General features: G+C 29.6%; 4 protein-coding genes across 4 annotated transcripts; 2 read left to right on the top strand and 2 right to left on the bottom strand.

Moving 5' to 3' along the window:
- Positions 1-397: 397 nt before the first annotated feature.
- LOC106789746 (JNK1/MAPK8-associated membrane protein) lies at positions 398-1,673 on the bottom strand. The gene is made up of 4 exons (XM_014754219.1): positions 1,143-1,673; positions 862-1,031; positions 709-785; positions 398-629 (listed from the first exon to the last, which is right to left on the bottom strand). The coding sequence occupies exons 1-4, from the start codon at positions 1,586-1,588 to the stop codon at positions 414-416; spliced, it is 909 nt and encodes a 302-aa protein (XP_014609705.1). The 5' UTR covers positions 1,589-1,673; the 3' UTR covers positions 398-413.
- Positions 1,674-2,121: 448 nt separating this feature from the next.
- Positions 2,122-4,642, top strand: LOC106789745 (BRCA1-associated RING domain protein 1-like). The gene is made up of 10 exons (XM_014754218.1): positions 2,122-2,162; positions 2,243-2,325; positions 2,426-2,617; positions 2,721-2,907; positions 3,031-3,111; positions 3,195-3,391; positions 3,479-3,694; positions 3,791-3,900; positions 3,960-4,078; positions 4,207-4,642. The coding sequence occupies exons 2-10, from the start codon at positions 2,255-2,257 to the stop codon at positions 4,573-4,575; spliced, it is 1,542 nt and encodes a 513-aa protein (XP_014609704.1). The 5' UTR covers positions 2,122-2,162; positions 2,243-2,254; the 3' UTR covers positions 4,576-4,642.
- Positions 4,643-6,892: 2,250 nt separating this feature from the next.
- LOC106789744 (serine proteinase stubble) lies at positions 6,893-13,022 on the top strand. Its single transcript, XM_014754217.1, has 11 exons — positions 6,893-7,004; positions 8,981-9,330; positions 9,419-9,446; positions 9,531-10,015; positions 10,261-10,452; positions 10,613-10,733; positions 10,829-11,014; positions 11,109-11,370; positions 11,670-11,947; positions 12,018-12,172; positions 12,522-13,022. The coding sequence occupies exons 1-11, from the start codon at positions 6,896-6,898 to the stop codon at positions 12,687-12,689; spliced, it is 2,334 nt and encodes a 777-aa protein (XP_014609703.1). The 5' UTR covers positions 6,893-6,895; the 3' UTR covers positions 12,690-13,022.
- Positions 13,023-14,332: 1,310 nt separating this feature from the next.
- Positions 14,333-19,799, bottom strand: LOC106789743 (bipolar kinesin KRP-130-like). The gene is made up of 17 exons (XM_014754216.1): positions 19,599-19,799; positions 19,348-19,495; positions 19,109-19,258; positions 18,498-18,658; positions 18,278-18,427; positions 17,920-18,156; positions 17,449-17,824; positions 17,092-17,363; positions 16,869-17,008; positions 16,716-16,789; positions 16,304-16,648; positions 15,978-16,205; positions 15,708-15,887; positions 15,418-15,592; positions 15,201-15,322; positions 14,701-14,940; positions 14,333-14,548 (listed from the first exon to the last, which is right to left on the bottom strand). Exons 1-17 carry the CDS (start codon positions 19,661-19,663, stop codon positions 14,435-14,437), a joined length of 3,177 nt encoding a protein of 1,058 aa, XP_014609702.1. The 5' UTR covers positions 19,664-19,799; the 3' UTR covers positions 14,333-14,434.
- Between the last annotated feature and the right edge of the window lie 105 nt (positions 19,800-19,904).

The raw sequence follows: 19,904 nt of genomic DNA, 5'->3' as shown, positions 1-19,904 counted from the left end.
TAGCATTTAAATAATATTAAATGCTAATTTAAATCATAAGCGAGAATAATGATAAATCTGTATCTAACAGAAAAGTTTGCTTTACAACTGATTATATGCAGTAATTCAATCTTATTAATTTATTTTTTCTTATGTACAAATTTTTTGATCAACAATAAACAATTTTAAATACTCAATAACATAATTTATATTAACAAGGAATAATCTTAAAAATGAACGGATTGGGAATTATCAATAAGGTTTTTTAAAACCTATCAAATAAAGGTTATNATATATATATATATGTATAAATTACTATAAACAAAATTGATATCAAATTCTAGAAAAATAGGTGACTTTGCTTAATGATATAGAATAATATATTTACACCTAAAATTGAAACTGTTTCACTTACTGGTCCAAGTTTAAATTTTTTATTGTATATCAAGTTTATGTGGATCGGTAAACCTTGCTGTTAAAATATAAAACAACGCAGGCAAAGGAACCAAGACAAGCATTGCAGGATGAAAATCAATACCACGTAATTTAGCAACAGCCACTACTCCATAACCATGTAACAACCAATGACCAATTATTACTATTGCATTTTTCACATCTGTTACTGAACTAAGTAATAGGGACTTCATGGTCTGAAAAAAAATAATAGATTAGTACTAATAAAATATATACGATATACAAAAGTAAATAAAAATCTATAAAATTATTTACCTGATTTAATTTGAAAGCAAAATGCGCTGCATTAGATAAGACTGACAAAATAATAGTAATATAAGGAAATGAGTAATCTGCAAAATAATATTACATAAATTTTAAGTATTTTATTAATTTCATAGAAATCTTTATGATTTATTCCTTATTTACATATGAGACCTCCTCCGACAGCATGTAAAAGTGCTAAAATGGGATAGAAATATAGGGCAGCGTATATTGAAAATTTTCCATGTTTAGGCAAGAATTTTTTTGCTATCATTGGCCTTATAATCAGCATAATAACTACACCAAGAGCATAGAAAACAAAAACCATGGTATATCTACAAAATAATAAAGTATTAATTAATTTATACATATATGTATATATAAATATTGTTTGATTAAAGAAATCTCATTGAAAAATAGAAATATGCAATTAGAATGTTACTAACAAAGGATATACTGCTTCTTGAGTACAGTGCAAAGTTGTTTCATAATTCGGACTAGGATTGTGTAATAGCGTATACCAGTCTGAAAGACGACGTGTTTTACAAGATCTTATATCAAATGTACCGATAGGATCAGTTAATTGTAAAGTAATGAGTGATGCACTCAAAACTTCAAATAATGCTGATAGATGCAATGCAATGACTTCTTTAGGTATGTTTCGTCTCATTGAAACTCCATCGATACAGAACCAATGTAAAACTAATGCTAGCAATGCCATGAATCCAAGATATAACCAATCATAGGCTATAGGTGTATCTTCACAAAGAATACAAGCGGAAGAACCATTTGTTCTAAATCCACGAGGACAAGCACCACAATCACTCCAATTTTCATTTGATAATAATTCTCTTCCGCAATAAATACCAGGACATCGTGTTAAAGTATTCATACTTAAAAAATTAACACATAGTTTTTATAAAAAGTTAATTCTACTTAGTTTTAAAATATACATATATGTATAACACAAATATTTAATATTTTTAAACAAATAATATTTATATATTGGTTCATATATATCTGTATCATTATTTGAATTCTTATAAAATCACATTATCATGTGTGCGTGTGTGTGTGTCAGCTTAAAAATATGAGTCAATATCAGCTAGTACTTATTTTAATTGATATTTTAATGTCACTGTAATATCATTAAAAATCTTTAAACTTCCTATAACCTTAAAATTGACAATACGAATTTATTATTTACTTTTAAAACCTATTAACCACGATACACATTACATGTACGTATGTATGTACATAATAATATATGGTTACACTTATAATGCACGCCATTGCGGACAGTTGATGGAAACATGTTCATATTTCAGTCGATAAAGTAGATTTTGATATAATAATTTAAGCACGAATTTTTTCTATATTGTTTATGTCAATGAAAAAATTGATTCCTCAAAGTGCGGGAAAATTATTATGAGTAACGTTTTGCTACTACTTTCCAAACTTTAACTGTGTGTGTTAATGATAACTATAGCTTCGTTATGATAACAATGATTTGATATTTTTTTTAAAATGTTTTATTTTATAACAGAAAATATCCAAGATGGAGATTACGTGGACAAATACTCGTAAAAGTTTAAAAAATTTTGCAAGTACATTCATGTGTGGAAAGTGGTAATTTCTGTTAATCAAATTTAATTTTTTTTATTTACAAAATAATTACAATATTAACATAATTCTTTTTCTTTATTATTTTTGTTTATTTTATTTATAGTGGAAACAAACCGATAACTCCAGTTAGATATACCAGTTGTGGAGATTTTTTCTGTTCAAACTGTGCAAGAAGCAATGATGGTAAATGTTATTTATGTGGTGTACCAGTTAGACCAAATGAAATACTTACTGATCATACAATATTAAATCTTATACGTGATTGTGATATTATTGCAAATGTAATAAAAGAAGAGTAAGGTTTATTAATGTATTATAAGAAATAAGAAATAATACATATATATTTGTTTATATCGATATTAAATATTACATTATTTGTTTATGTATAACATTAACAGCAATTTGTGGGATGTGAAAGTTAACAACAAAAATATATCGCTAAGAAATAATGCATTACCGAATAATTCCCATACCAATAATACTGACAATAAAATTACCAATTATCAATTACCACAAAGTGTTGCCAAAAATATAAATAAACGCAATCCGAAGGGTGAAACTTCTTTACATGCAGCTTGCATAAAGGTATATTTATTTATTTATTAATAGTTATTCTTCTCAGAAGGCTTAAAAATTAATACAAAAAATTAAAACAAAAAAATGTTTGTTTTAATAAATTTGCATAAAATAAATTTTATTCTTTTACAGGGACAGAAAGAAATAGTGGAATCTCTGCTTAATGCTGGTGCAAATCCAAATACAAAGGATAACGCTAACTGGTCACCATTGGTAAATTAACATAGTTTTATTCGTTCTCAAATGCAATTGTAACAATTATTCTGTTTATTGATTTATTTTAATTCTTTCCACAGCAAGAATGTATTAATTTAGGTTTTTATGAAATATCTAAGTTACTCTTAAAAGCTGGTGCATATCCTAATATACCAGGTATTGATAATAGGACACCTTTACATGAAGCGGTTTTAAATGATAGAATAAGAGAAGCAAAATTATTACTTGGATATCATGCTAATAAGAATGTTTACGATCAGTATGGTAAAAAACCTATGTATGTATTTATTTATCATAAATACCATATTTAACATTTAAGAATTTGACTTTTACCAATTTAATAAAATGTTATACATTTTATCAGAGATTATTGTATCTCTAAAGAAATGCAGCAAGTTTTATCAGACGGAGACTTATTTTCTAATAATGCAGAAAGTGAATATGATTTAAATTGCACTCTGAATCAGACATTATGCCAAACCAATTTGACTGTATATTTATCAAATTTAAATGAAGCAAGCAAAAAATTATTTGAGAAAGCTGCCTTGAAACATAAAATAAAATCTCTACCTACCTTTAAGTACGTATAAATTAGAATAATACACAACCTTATATTTTCTAATATATATATATATATATTTATATATATAAGTAATATTTTAATTTAATATTTTAGATCAAGTGTAACTCATGTAATAGTGGAAGCGAACAATAAAAATATTACTAATCTCACTTATGATGTTATGCTTGCTATACTCAATGGCAAATGGTTACTGACTAGCGAATGTAAGATTTCTATATTCTAAATATTTATTTATATACTTTTATATATTCTTTTTTTATAGGGATTTCAATGTGTTTAGAATTGGAAGATGTACATCAAATGGAATTAGAATTATTTGAAGTCAGTGGTTGTCCTATTTTGGGAATACCTAAGCGAGCAAGACAAAACCAAGAACAACAAGTACATTACATAAAAATATTTCTTTATTATTTATTTATTTAATAATAGCAAAATATACCTAAAATTAGGTATATTAGGCGCGCTGTACTAATCATTAATAATTATATAAAAATATTATTATTTTTCAGAATCCACGATTATTCAATCGATGTTTCTTTTATCTTGCTTTACAAGTTGACGTCGTTTATTGTATTGGTGATGTTCATTTAACGAAAAAAGAAATAACGGAGCTAATAAATGCTGGTGATGGAACTGTTCTTATCAGAGAACCAAATCCAGAAGATATAAAAGACAAGGAGCAATGTATTCCGTTTCATGTTGCTTGTAATCCTCGTCATCCTTTATTCAAGTGTACGCACTACATTATATATGCTCCTGGTAATGACGAACCACGTATTAAGTACAACATGTCTCACATAAAAAGTCTTCCTCTGATATGGCTAATTGAATGTATAGAAAAGTTTACTTTACTTAATCCCTCATATATAGGTTTATAATATAATAATTCTATTTTATAATTTATTCAGTCATCGGTGTTTATTATTTAGTCTATTTCTTCGTCAATAAAATTTTTTCCACGATTTGTCATTACATATGTATGTTCTGAGTGTTTAAAACTATTACCATTTTTATCAAATACTTTGGAAGTGTTTCTTTATCTCCTCTTTGTTGTTAGTATTCTTCATTCATATTGATATCATCATTGTGATGAAAATTTTTCGTAATTAATTATTTTGTTTTATATATTTATTATATTAAAAAAAAATATATACTTTTATTTATATTATTATACTTCTTGGATAGAGAGAAAGAAATAATAAAAGTACAAAATAGTAAGTAATAATTGATTACGTCTTTTAGCATATACGTTAATAACACCACCCTTATATGTACAATAAGATATAGGGTACAATTCACCCCTATTTCCCCCTTCTTCCGGCCTCTAATACATATGCAACTTATAGTAAATATGCAGCTTGCATAGGCAACGATAATTGTGAAGAAAAATATCGTACGGTATTATGTTGGTACGTTTACGGATAAAGTACCGTTAGTTGTGTACATGTGTATTATACGTATTACACATTATGTGAATTGTATTATATGTATCTATATATATACAAGACGCGAGTCTTACACACAGTTGGACGAAGTAAAAGAATTGGAAGCGGATAGGTAGGGACGAATCTGATGACCGAGAAGCAAAAAAGTAGCGATAAAGAAGATAAAAGAATGGGGAAGAAAAAAAATAGTGAAAGAGATTGAGTACCAATGAAATTACATGTTATGAAAAAGAAAGAAACATTCGTTCGTAAACGTATAGTATGGTATCTCAAAGAACATAGTAGTAAGGCCAAGAGAGAAAGGTCTTTGCCGCACACTCGTAAGACTATCCGCATTGCGCGCGATAGGATTTAAATGAATATTTATGTGTATATATATTATATACAGGGTGTTCCAAAAATCGCTTTACCGAGAAAAGAAAAGAAAAACAAAATATCTCAATATTGATTTAATTGATAGAATAATAATATTTTTATGCTTTTTTTTTTTTATTTAATGGTACAAATTTCCGATTAAAGTGTTACGGTAAAAAAAAGTACAAATTGGCGATGATGTCACTCTATAAATAGCTACTAAACAAAATTTATAATTTTTCGGCTCGGTAAATCGACTTTTGATATATTCTGTATATATATATATATATATATGTTGGGAAGAACTCAATGAAATATATATACTTTTTGTCAGTCAATATGATTGTTTTAAATTAAAATTACAATGTATTCCGAAAATGTTGACAGACAGAGTATGTATATACATTTTATTGGACTATATATATATATATATATATATATTATACGTATTTTTTTACAATATATATACTTGCATCGTTTAAAATAAATTATTTAAAAAGTATAAGAACTATTCTTTTTTTCTCTCTTTATAGATTTTTGAAGAGAAAAAAAAAGTAGAAAAAATAGGAGTGTAATAGATCGAGGAAGTAGAACAAGAAAAGAAATGAGATAGGCGTTATAAAATGATTGACCATTTAGAGAAGTCAATAAAAATAGATTAAAGATGTAGGAACATCAGAGATATCCCCTGTCATCAACCCTCCTCTCTCTCTTTCTTTCTCTTTTCATAATCTCTCTTTCTTCTTCGTTCTTCGTTCTTCGTTGACCTTCTTCTCTCCGTAAAGGTTTCCTTATCCCCACCTTTCCTTTTTCCGAATACTACTCCTTGAGGCCGGTCAGAGGAGAGGAGGCATCGTCCTTCTCATGTACTGTACCAAAGACGACGGGTGGCATTAGGAGTAAGAAAGAGAGATAGTTCGCACCCTGACCCACAAGTGGGTATCGCTTTTCTTTCACTTCAATCAGTCAGTCAGTCAGTCAGTCAGTTAGTCGATCGGACACCGACGGTAAAGTGACGGATTCTACTTTCCGCGTTGTTAAAATTTTTTACTAATAATTATCATCGAATTATACGTGATGAAATTCGTGTTCTTTTTCAACGTACGCGTGATACATTCGTCGGAAGGATAGTGTGTATTTGAAAGAAAAAACAACAAAGTATAAACATTTTTTTCTTTTGCCCCCTCTCTCCCCTCGCCCCCGCCTTCGCTATCGCAATTTTGTACGTTCTCCCAGAATCAAGGAAGAAGAGGATTTTATATATTTTAACGATAAGAATAAATTTGTAGAGAGAAATAAACAGAGAGATTTACAAGAAGGTATAGAAAAAGAAAGAAAGAAAGAAAGAAAGAAAGAAAGAAAGAAAGAAAGAAAGAAGAAGAAGAAGAAATATTCAAAGATGATACTAAGAGCAGCCCTAAGGGGGGGCATCGTCCTTTTCCTTCTACTCATCGGAAGATCGGTCGATGCCCAAGACGATGACTCTTTAGCCGGCAGCTTCTTATCGGGTAAATATATTCATGTTTAATACATTTTTCCTCTTCCCCTCTTACGTTATATATTATTATAAATTTTAGATTAAAGATCTTCGTCAAATTGTAAACTCATATACCGAAACGTGTCATATCCGATCCCATTTTTACGAGCAGGAAAAGAAAGCGATTTGTAAGAAATCCGGAACGAGTAGAAATCTTTTTATCTAAAAACGTATACTTACATACACATACATACATACATACATACGTACACACACACACACACATATATATATATATAAAACAGACACACACATTCAAAATATCATGGTAACGTTAAGTATTTATAGAGTGTATTTAGAGTGTATCCTATGTAAAAGATGACTCTAATTGTAAGATGATCGAGAAAATAAAGAAAGCGAGTACCTGTAAGATATATACATATATACTTATATGCGTGTAAGTACGAGTCGAGGTTTCGAGAAATAGAAATTCGCATACGCGCGCGCGAGTATGCGGCGCACGCTTTTATAGGTAGAATCTGGAAGGATGCGACTGTCCCACTTAGGATCGTTATAGCGTGCTATGCGGATAACGTTCGGATTCGTTGGCGGGTATGAAGACTGCCTGCCAAATGGAAAAAGTAGTATACGTGGACACAATTATTTTCTAACGTGATAACGTATATATTATAAATAATAAAACGAATGTTAATTAATCCCAAAAAAATATTGATTTAAGTATCATCAACGTTATGAATGATAATAATCAATGATATTTATTATAATATATAATCGATATATTACCATAACGGTTTATAAATTATACCCCGTTTTTATTGATTGATTTGTTCCTTTTTTTGTTCCATTATTATCATGAAATAAAAAGAAGTAGTATAAAATTGAAATAAAGTGTACGCGATAAAATGAAATTCGTGAGATTTAGGAAATTAAACGAAGATCGGTACGACACGATAGATTGTTCGAATTATTGGTTAATGATTGAATATTTGATTAAGTATTTTCTACGTCATAGTTAAGTTCGAAAAAAACTATTACGTTATTAGATACGGAAGGATAGGAGGAGGAAGAGGCACGTGTGTAAGAGCCGTCGTCTTTGGCTACATGCGACGAGTTGAGGTGCTCGTTAACAACCGTTATGTTTGTTTGGGCCGTTATGCCTGCCAAAGTGAAACCAACTGGCTTTCCTCGATACGTTGCATGCGAATATCACGGATACTACTAACCGTTTTTTTCCTCCCGTCCTCGTACAGCTAAACGCCCTCCTCGAGCCTTTTTTCTTCTCTGACTTTCTTAGATTTTTTGTATTTTTCCTTGTTGTTGTTGTCTTTCGAAAAGATCGAATACGTAAGAAAAGTTATTTGGAAATTTATAGGAAATAGAAAAGAAAATCATAAACTTTTCCTGGTCACGTTAAATAACAGTATAGTTTATACGAGTTGACCGGAAGTTCCCTTGTTGCTCCTATCGCTTAACGGATCACACGAGTTCCTCTTCTTGCTTGGGTAGCATTAAACTACGACATTCCATTCTCTCTCTCTCTCTATATATATATATTGTAGAATGTATAGATTTACATTTATATATTTCCAAGCGAACGATTAAAATTTGAACGAAATGTATTTAGATGTTAAATTATTTCTATGTTAGGGAGAATGATCGGTAAAATATTTTGATAAATAAATTCCCAACAACGGGGTCGTTAACTTCTTCCTACGATACCTAATGTCAAGATCAAGTTCAGTCATCCTTGACCACTTTGTAAGCCGATCGTAGAATTACGTATGCAGGAATTTCTTCGCAGCCTATGGTGTTCAGACAGCTGCACCCGATATACAGTTACCTTTAACGTTGAGATTTAGGATAAGGGAAATGTACACGGTTACTACTAAATAACATTGATAATTTTTACCTTTTCGTTATATTATCGGAGAGAGATAAATGTTATTTTCTTTTTTAAAATGTGATTCCATATTTAAAACAACTTAGGTCTCTTGGATTCTATAACAAGCACGGCTAAAAGTGCGGATTGTCCTGGCGTTTGCGTGCACGCACTTGCAACGTTGATGTGCGATGAAGTATTAGAGGATGTTCAATGTCCAACAAGTAGCATGCGATGCTGTGTCATTGAGCCAGTTAATTCTTCCTCATCATCTTCCGATGAAAATTTCGTCGAACAAACTACTACGACTCCTGTCGTATTGTCGAGCACAACCCCGTCTACGACAACGACGACGACGACGACGACTATGACGACAACGACTACGACAACAACACCGGCAACTACTACGACAACGATGAAAGCGACTACTACTACGGCTTCTACTACTGCGAATAAAGTGAGTTTATTGATACCGATATCGATGTTAACGATATTCGATCAAACTTAATTACCTAATAAATTCAGATAACTGAATCATTTTTTAGCAAAACGGGCCGGCAGATAAATCTCAAGGTACGTTAAATCGAATGTTTGTTTAAATAAAAGGAAAATGGGAATTGAAAAACGTTTCTCATACAATTATCGTGTAATTAACAGGACAAATGTGTTCGGGAATATGTATGCCGGAAAGAATAGCCGATTATTGCGATGCCATACTTGTCATAGATTCTTTATGCAAATTGGGACACAAATGTTGCGTCACGAGAGACGCCTTTGGTGATTCTCCACCTGCAGAATTATTGGTTATCGATCGTACTAATTCCAGTCGAAACAATACGTCTAACAAAAGTAGTATACTTTCTCAAACGAGTACAAGACCTGGTATTCACTCGACGAATCCATCAATGGCCACGACCACGACAACAAGTACTACATGGACGTCGACTAAACGACCGTCAACGGCTATTGCAACAACGACGAGTACGACGACGATGCAAACAAGACCAAAACCTACTTTGAGAAAACCGTGCAAAGGCGAATGTACCAGCGGCCTATATGCTCTATTCTGTGATAACATTGATACCGAAGCTGATTGTCCAGGAGATGGATCTTGTTGTATCACTGAATTACCTGTAAAAGAGGTATATAAATTTAGAAAAGATTTTATTTGACCCACTCATTTTCATAATCGATTAATTCCACTTATAGTTATATAAATTATCCTATTATTTATCAATAATAAATCTAATTACAATTGTTACCCTTTCATAATATTAAGCCTAATTATTTGAAACGTTTATTTAAAAAAAAAAAAGTGAAGTTAATTGTTTTGTTAATTATTTTAGAAACAAAAAAAGGATAAGTTTTATATAAGATTTATATTTAGGAAGTAACAACAACCGTCCGTCCAACTACAACAAGGCCTTCACCTCCTCAACCTAAATTACAACCTTGCCCTGGCTTCTGCTTGCTGACAATCATGGCAGCATTCTGTGAACGACCAAACTTGATTATCGCTAAAACGTCAACATGTCAATCTGGATCGATCTGCTGTGACAACACGAAAAGTCCGCCGCAGGTGATTCTATTTCTTTTTTACGGTAAACCCCTCCTCCCCAAAGGAAGATAAGAGTCGAGGCAAGTAAAGATTTCGGAAAAATGTAATATGAATCGAGCGTTAAATAGATAACACGATCTTTTCAAAAAGGAGACTCATCGACCGACTTCTTCCAAATTAGACTCCAAGACCACGACCGAGACCTACCACGAGACCAACAACCACCATTACTTTACCACCTGATCCACGTCCAGAGTGTCCTGGTTCTTGCATCGTATCTTACTTATCCTTCACTTGCTTTAGTAAGTAAATATCATCTTCTACCATTGTCTCTTATTAAGAGAAAGAAAAAAGAAAAAAAGAAATCTATATTTTCCTTTCATCAATTGATTCATAGGAAATGCGGAATTAACGAGTTTGTTCAAGTGCAAGAAACAGGGACATCAATGTTGCGCACCGAAATCATTAATCAGAGAACTTCACGGTGGTAATAGCAGTGAACCGATTTTGACTAACAGGAATGATACTTACAGCAATATCGTTACGGTTAGACCACATACAACAACCTTGGCTCCGACAATTTGTAAGCTATTATATTTTGCAGAAAGAATTTTTTCTTTCTTTTTCTTTTTTCTAATGTTCTCTCGAAAACTTTTTTTCCAAAAATCCTTCGGCAGATGAAACGACAACGATGGCGATGACAACGACTACGAAGAGTCCGGTGTACAATAAATATGTATGCGGTGTAAAAGGAACTTCTCGTGGGCCGATTCAAGCTCGTAGCTTCGAAAGGAATGCTCGTGTAGTTGGTGGAGAAGATGCAGATGCCAACGAATGGTGTTGGCAAGTTGCTCTTATTAACTCTCTCAATCAGTACCTTTGTGGTGGTGCTCTTATCGGTACTCAATGGGTACTCACAGCAGCGCATTGTGTCACAAAGTAAGTAGAAATATTTTTATATAAATTCTTCTATATTGTGGACTGGTCAATAAATAATGCCTAAATTTTTTACATAGAAATAAACAATATTGTATGAAATATATTTCATTGATAATATCGGCATTATTTTTATTGATCAACCTAATATTTGTGTGATCGGTACATATAATTATATTACAATTATATTTATATCATATAAATTGTGCGAATTTTTTGATTTAATCCACTGTCATAATTACTGGAATGTGTATAATATTTCCACATTCCATGAGAATAATGAAAATAAATGATATTTACAGTATCGTGAGATCGGGTGATGCGATTTACGTAAGAGTTGGAGATCATGATTTAACTCGCAAGTATGGTAGTCCAGGTGCGCAAACGTTAAGAGTCGCTACGACTTACATTCATCACAATCATAATAGTCAGACTTTAGATAACGATATAGCTCTTCTTAAATTATACGGTCAAGCGGAATTAAAAGACGGAGTTTGTCTAGTTTGTTTACCTGCTAGAGGAGTTAGTCATACAGCTGGTAAAAGATGTACGGTTACTGGTTACGGATACATGGGTGAAGGTAAAAACCTAAATATCTATTATGATATTCCGTTACTTTCTCTTGCAACATCGTATCTTTGCTTTTACAGCTGGCCCCATACCTCTACGAGTACGTGAAGCAGAAATACCGATCGTTAGCGACGCCGAATGCATTAGAAAAGTAAACGCTGTGACGGAAAAAATCTTCATACTTCCAGCTAGTAGTTTTTGTGCCGGTGGAGAACAGGGTAATGACGCGTGTCAGGTATGTACACTGTTAAAATTATAATTGAAATTTACAATAACAATATATATATATGTATATATAATGTTCAAAACAATTGAAGGATCACTACTGTGTGAACTGATTTTATTCTAACAGCAACCAAGTGGATGGAACAAAAGAAACAAAAGAATAAATTTATCCAGAAAATTGAATTTAATTTTTCATCTCATTATTGTACACACACATTTAAATATTAGAAATTGTATGCCATTTCATTACGAAATCCTTTAACTGTTTTGAGCAATGGGTATATGATATATTTATATATGATGACAATATTCATGTTTTCGGTACATCTGTTAATATGTTATGTTCTCGAATATTATAGGGTGACGGAGGAGGTCCATTAGTTTGTCAGGATGATGGCTTTTACGAATTAGCTGGATTAGTATCATGGGGCTTTGGCTGTGGAAGGTTGGATGTTCCTGGTGTTTATGTTAAAGTATCCGCCTTCATCGGTTGGATAAATCAAATCATATCAGTGAATAATCTTTAATCGTCTTATACATGCTACCGGAATTGTCCAATAGAACTGAGACGTTTATTTATTATTAATAAAACGTTGATACACTTTGGTGAGCATTGCGTTGTAATATGTTCAACGACGCGGTGCACGCGCAACGAGGATGTCACGAATAAATTATTTAAAGTCATCCTCGGAAACGCATTTAATGCCTGTGCCAAAAAATTATATTTTATTAAAATGCTAAGCTAATTCTTTTTTTTTTTGTATGCGTTTTAACTCCGTGGGATTTTTGAATAATAAGTAAACAAGAGGCTCGATAAAGAAAGTCCCCCATTTTGTTTTTAGACGAAACAAGTGTGCTATATACTTTTGCACACTCGATATGACGATAAGAAAAATATTATTTTTCTAATCTCGATATGTGTGTGATCCATGATAAATTTATATCTTTTATGTGCGCTCATGTGTACACGCAATAATTTAAATTTATGTTCTATGTATTTAAAACAAAAAAATATAAAAAAAAGAAAAAAAGTAAAAGAAAGAAAAAAAAATGAAAGAAAAAATAAGAATAAATTGTAACGTAAAAAAGTTATTTATTTATAGTAAAAATTGTCAATAATTTAACTTGGTTTTCATCTATATATAATTTCTTTAGAGATATAATCTATATTTTATTAATGTTATTTCTTCTTTTTTTTTGACGAATATTCTAATTACATAATGTAAATTAGCTATCTACGCTTATTATTACATTATGGAAAGAGCTCTGAATATTATTAACTTTCCGTTCATATTCAGATATTCTCTATTTCTCTCTCTATAGTTGAAAGTTTCATAGAACTGTGCTTTGTAAATTACTGCCCTAATTTTCTAAGGTATCTTCCTAAATTTTATCGTTAAGAAATTGATATATTGATTTATAATAAAGAGTGGGAGGGGGGAGGTAGGTAGGATGAACTTGTAAATGCCCATATTAAATTTAGTCATTAAGCAATTTTAAATTTGATATACATTGAACATATTTTGTAATAGCATTCAATAATAAATATTGAAATTGGAATAAACTACAAATTGACATGTAGACAGTGGTCGATTTTTAAAATAAATATTTTTCAATTTTGTTATATATATATGTGTATCACCTTACATTTGATTTTGATAAATGTTTAACACATTAAATATATATATATTATGTTTTTTATAAGAAAATAGAAAAAATGCATAGCAAAAAACTAAAACTCTTGTTTTTTTCTTTTTATTGAAATTAAAATTTATCTATTTAACAAAAAGTTTTTGGACAAAATTTAATAAATTAACGATTTTTATTTATCACCTTGTAGAATTCAGGAAATTATGATAACAATGATGTTTTAGTATTATTATTTTTTGTCTTATAGAAAATCAGAAAAATACTATTTTTATGTCTAACAAAATAATACAATATCTTTTTTTCGCGTATATGATAATTTATTAATTTATTGACATCATCCACCTGTACACATACACTAATATGTACTATATTTGTTATAATAATATGATGAAAAAGTACAAATCAATTAAAAACAATATATATGCTCAAGAAGGATTATATACGATCAATTCTAGTGAAATACAAATATATATATAAATATATCGAACTTTATATGTAAAAAAAGATAAAAACAAACTCTTATTTTGTAAGATTTCGTAGTATTCTTTTCCTTTTTTTTTACAATACATTTATTTCAAGTAATTTGATTTTATTTTACTAGAATGTATGTATAAATATATTATCAGTTGTATGATCCAAGCACTTTTCGATTCGTAAGTTTAGTTTTTGATAATCGTTTGCTTTTCATCATGTCTGGTTTTAAAAATTCATCTTTGTCGTTTTCCTTATCATAGCTCTGTATATGTGTACACAATTTTGTGTATAATTAATAATTAAAAAAATAATAAATAATATATAAGAAATGATAAATAAGAAATAATAATTAAAAAAATGAATAATTAAAAGAAGGTTTAATCGTTTAATCTAAATATAATAATAAATGCTCACCTTCATAGATAAATCAGGTTCCGATTTCATATTGGTTTCAAAAGTTGGCCTTGGAATTAAGGAAATATCTGACGCTGAAGAAGCCCTGACAAAATTGTATTTAATCGTTTCATTCTGGTTGTCTAATGACTCTTCGATTGTATTGTAAATTGGTGATGACGAAGTAATTGTTCCGTTTTCAAATAAAGACGATGAAACGATCGATTCATTTCTGGGTGATTTGTTCATAATCGTATCTTCCTGTAATGATATTAATAAAATTATTTATATATGTATATATATACCTTATCTTACACTTTACCTGGTCGGTATAGTTATTTCACGTAATAGCTGGTTATTTCAGGAATTAACGGATTTCACAAAATAATGCTAACATATATGTATAAATATATTTGATGATAAATTAATATTACGTCTCTTATACCTATACACATATATATTACTCTATGATTAAATTAAATTATTTAAAATTATATAGATAATTAAAAATGATAACTTACATCACTTTCCGATGTGTCCATATTTTTTTTAATTTCTCTAAATCTTTGAAGAATACGTTCATGAGGAGAAGTTGAAGTCAAATGACGAGGATATTGAAATTCTTTTCTTGCAGGTGTTGTACCTGGAGGATAAGAATAAATGATCGTAAAAAGTTATTTAACAAAATTTAATATTTTTATTTAAGATACGTAGAAAAAGAGAAAGAGAAGTAAAAACCTGTTGCAATGTCGTGCCGTAAGTCTTCAATAAGGAATTTTTCGATTTCATGCTCCGTCATATGCAATTGTGCAATTATCCTATTATTGCACTCTATCGATTCTGTACTTCGGTCTTCCAACTTATTTCCAACTTGTGTATTAGCATATATAGTTTCTACAGTTTCGTTGATATCCTATTAAAAAAAAAAACAAAAAAAAACAAAAAAGAAAAGAACAAGTTATTGTGACTTAATAAAAATATAGGGATAAAAATTATATAAGTTTTATCATTGTAATCATTGAACTTACTTTAACTGAAGTGGAAAGAACAGTTTTATTATTCTCTATTTGATGTTTCAATACTTGTGCATGATCTTCTGAAAGATTTTTATATTTTTCTAACGCATTAGATCTTGCAGATAATTCTGTTTGTATTTCTTCCGTTAAAACAATACTTTGCTCTAAAATTTGGTTTACCAATGTCCTATTCTATAATAAAAGAATATTATCGCATCTCTTATTTTTTTATTTTAAAAAAGAGTTTGTTTCTTTATAAAATTAAACTTTATTTAATATTACCTCCTTTGTACTCGCGACAACATCATTTCCAATTATTGAAATATCATTTTCTAATTTGTTTTGTAAACTTTGTTTTCTATTTATACCATTACTGCATTCATCTTTAACGTTATTACTAATTTTATTACATGTTTCATTTACACGGCTTAACATATCAGAAACTTCAGTGCACCTTTTATTTTCATTTTTGCACAAATTATTGAATTGAAGATATACATCTTCGAACATCTAGAACAATTGTTGAAATGTATTTATAATTTTTATATTTATAAATAAATTTCAAAAAAGTGTCATAAATATGTCATTTAATATGTAATTTAATATACCTTTGCAAATTGTCGATTTTCTTGTATAGTTTGATCTTGACTATGAAGTACATTTTGAACGGTTTGTTTTATCTCTTCTATGTTCTCACATAACTGATTGCATTCCCCAAGTTGATAAACACACATTTCATTTATAGATGTTTTTGCTAATGTTGCTAACTGATCAAGCTTTTGCGAAACACTTTGATTTAAAACGTTTAAGTTTTCAGCAATTTTTGTATTTACTAAACTTTCAATTTTAGATACTAATTTTTTAGAAAATTCGTCTAATCGACTACGTTCATCTTCAGTTACATGGGTAACAGTTTCTATTTCATTTCTTAACCATTCTTTGTAAGTATTATACTAAAAAACGTATTATTAATGATTACTCTATTTAATGTATTAAGAAATGCAGTTAAATATAACTTACAGAACTGTCTATGTCTTTTGCTAATTTATTAGTAATAAGCTCGGTTGCTGTTAGTCCCTTATTGGTAACTGTTTCTAAATATACAAAAATTTTACATAAGTGCATGCATTTTTTATACCACAATTTAAGATGAATAAAGAATTTTTTTTTTACCAATTTGTGTCTTCAGAGACATGCAAAATTGTACCAATTCATGTGAATAAACAGATATATTATTTTCAATATCTTGAAAACGATTTTTGATATTACTTTGGAATTGTTGACTAAGATTTTGATTTTCTTCTTCTACTTTCCTATATATAGAACAAATGTAATTTTGTCAAATAATTATTATATAAGAAAAAAAAGAACAAACACATATTAATTATATACTTACGTCTTACGACCAATTTTATCATGTAATTTATAAGTATCTGTACTTGCTACATTTGCAACATTCAAAAGTGTCTGCGCTTGGGATAATAATATTTGTTCAGTTGATGCATGTTTTTCTACAAGATGTTTCTGTTCATCTTTTTCTTGTTTAGTCATTTTTAAATGATCTTTAGTTGACTTTAATACACTAGTTGTGTTTTTTAAATTATTTTCCACTTCTTGCAATTTATTTTTCTGTATACTGTGCTCTACTTGCAAATCATTGAATAATTTCTGTAAGAAATAAAAGAAAATATATAAAAGATGTAATGCACTTATAAAAAAGTTAAAAATATGTTACTTTTAATAGTTTAGTTACCTCTTTATTTAGCATTGTTTCTTCGAGTACTTTAATATGATTGATTTTTTCTTCTATCTCTCTACCTTGACAATCTATTAAACTTTGCATTTCATTATAATTATCTTGTGCAAGATAAACACCATTTCTTTCGCGTGTTGCTAATAAATCTCTTCTTAATCTCTCTATTTCCTCAGTATATTCTTTAAGTAATGCTTTCTTCGAAAGCTTTTGATTAATTTCTGGACGATTGGTAATATTTTTAGCTCTATGCGCATAGTCTAATGTTGATAAGGTTTCCTCCAAATTTATGCTGGCAGGAGATATCGTTGCAATTATAGATGTCTTTGTGCGTCCACCCAATGATTCTTGAAGAAGTCTTGTTAACTTAGATTCTCTATATGTTTAAAGCATTAATTTTCATATGAATAAGAAAATTATTTTAATGTAATAACGCGCAACATAGAATTTAATTATTTTAATTAAAAATACCTATATGGTATATGCGGTGCTCTTTCTACTAATGCTGTTATGACTCGTCCAAGAGTTAATAAAGATTGATTAATATTTCCAGCTTCCCTAGCTCTTCTATCAACTGCACCAGATCTACCCACATTTTCGCTTCCCGCTAAATCTACTAAATTTAATTTTCCTGTTTTCAAAAGCTCTTCTCCATCAATGGTGTTCTCTTTGATATGTACTGTGATTGAAAAAACTGTATGCGATCGACTAAAAAATAATCATGAAGATTATTAATATTTCAAATTATAGAGAATAGAAGCATTTCTTTTTTAAGAAATCATAAATTTTGTAAGACAATTATTATAACAACGCTTAATATTGTACCAACCTTGAGTGAGCATTCATCAATGTTGCAGCTGTTTGTCTTTTTTCTGACCCTTTTTCAAGGATCTTATAAACTTCACTTTTATTATGTACAGTTACTTCTTCTAGACCATGAATGATAACAGCACCTTTTCTTGATGTGTCTTCGTATAATCTAATAACAATAGAGTAATATAAAATAAAAACAACTCATAAATTTATAAATTAAAGCATATTACAATTACCTTATTTTTGAAGCATCATCGTTGGGTGATAAAAGATCAAACAATTCTTCATTATAGAGTTCTAGAAAGCTGATTCGTACTGTGTATTCCTGAGCCTCTAATAATCGTAGTTCGTCAAACAAATGACTTAAAGTACGTGGTATAATTCCAGCAGTTGTGTCCTAAATAGTATATGAATTAATTGAGCTTTTTACAAGCTAAATCGATTAGATTCATTTTTAGAATTTTTTTAAATTTTCATGTTGAAACACTTCATCAATGCTTAACTTTTCATATTTTAAATTAATTTCCTTAATAATGAATTTAACATATTCAGCAGTAAGTCTTTTTTGTTGAGCTATTCATTTAGGCCATGATAGTCTGCCAGCCATAGGAAATATAAGAATGTTGGCCATTGATAACCGATGTAGCTTAGACGGTAAGTCTAAAGCTGGTCTTGAAGAACCAGCGTTTAATATGTTAACACCATAATACAATAAATTTTTATATGAAACTTTATAAACTTTCTTTACTTTTTGTTTTACGTTAATCAATTAGGCAAGTGAGTAGCTCAATTAATAAAGTAAATAAATTATTAAAACTAATTAATGTTTAATAATAAAATAAATTACGCTTTGCCAATGTAGAGCTGGATCATTGCTGACACCTTCCATAGTGAATGTTTTTCCTGTACCGGTTTGTCCATAAGCAAACACCGTACAATTATATCCAGCCAAAACTTCTTCCAATAGAGGACTAACAATAGCATTGTATACATCAATCTAAATTAAATATAAAATTAAATTAATTGTAATGATAAAATATTAACAAACAAAAAATAGAAACATAAATTATAAAACAATATGCATACCTGCTTTGATGATGGACCGAATACTTCATCAAATGTAAACTTTTTTGAAAGTTTGTCTTGTGGTCTTTCGCGTATTATTACTTCTTTATTTGATGGTACATCCACCACTGACACTGATTTTCCCATTCGTTCTGCATTGTTTATCGGCCTGATTAAATATAAAAATAAACGATTATACACGATAACAAAAATAAAAGTAAAAATTAGTATATAAATCTTGTATAAAATAATATTATCTTTTTTTCGCGCACCTGACTCGTACAAACACTTGTATATGTTGATTTTTATCCTTTTTTCCAGTGCGCGTCTCATTCATCTTTTTAAGCTTTAATAATCGTAGATTTTCTGTATGATAATTCCTTTTGTATTTATAAACTTTCTGTGGTAAGACCTTTCTGTAATAATATACGCGTGTTTAATCACAACTTTTCCGTTATAAAATTTAAATTGAATAGTTTGTACGAGCGACGCCAAGATAGATAAATGCGTTCGTGAATGCATCTGATTCGAACATTAAAGTAGTGTCAAGTGTAATGAACCAATCAACGTTCTTTATT

Source organism: Polistes canadensis, unplaced genomic scaffold, assembly GCF_001313835.1.
Source record: "Polistes canadensis isolate GaletaPanama2010 unplaced genomic scaffold, ASM131383v1 scaffold_199, whole genome shotgun sequence".
NCBI lineage: Eukaryota > Metazoa > Arthropoda > Insecta > Hymenoptera > Vespidae > Polistes > Polistes canadensis.
This window is presented reverse-complemented; position numbering and strand designations above follow the sequence as displayed.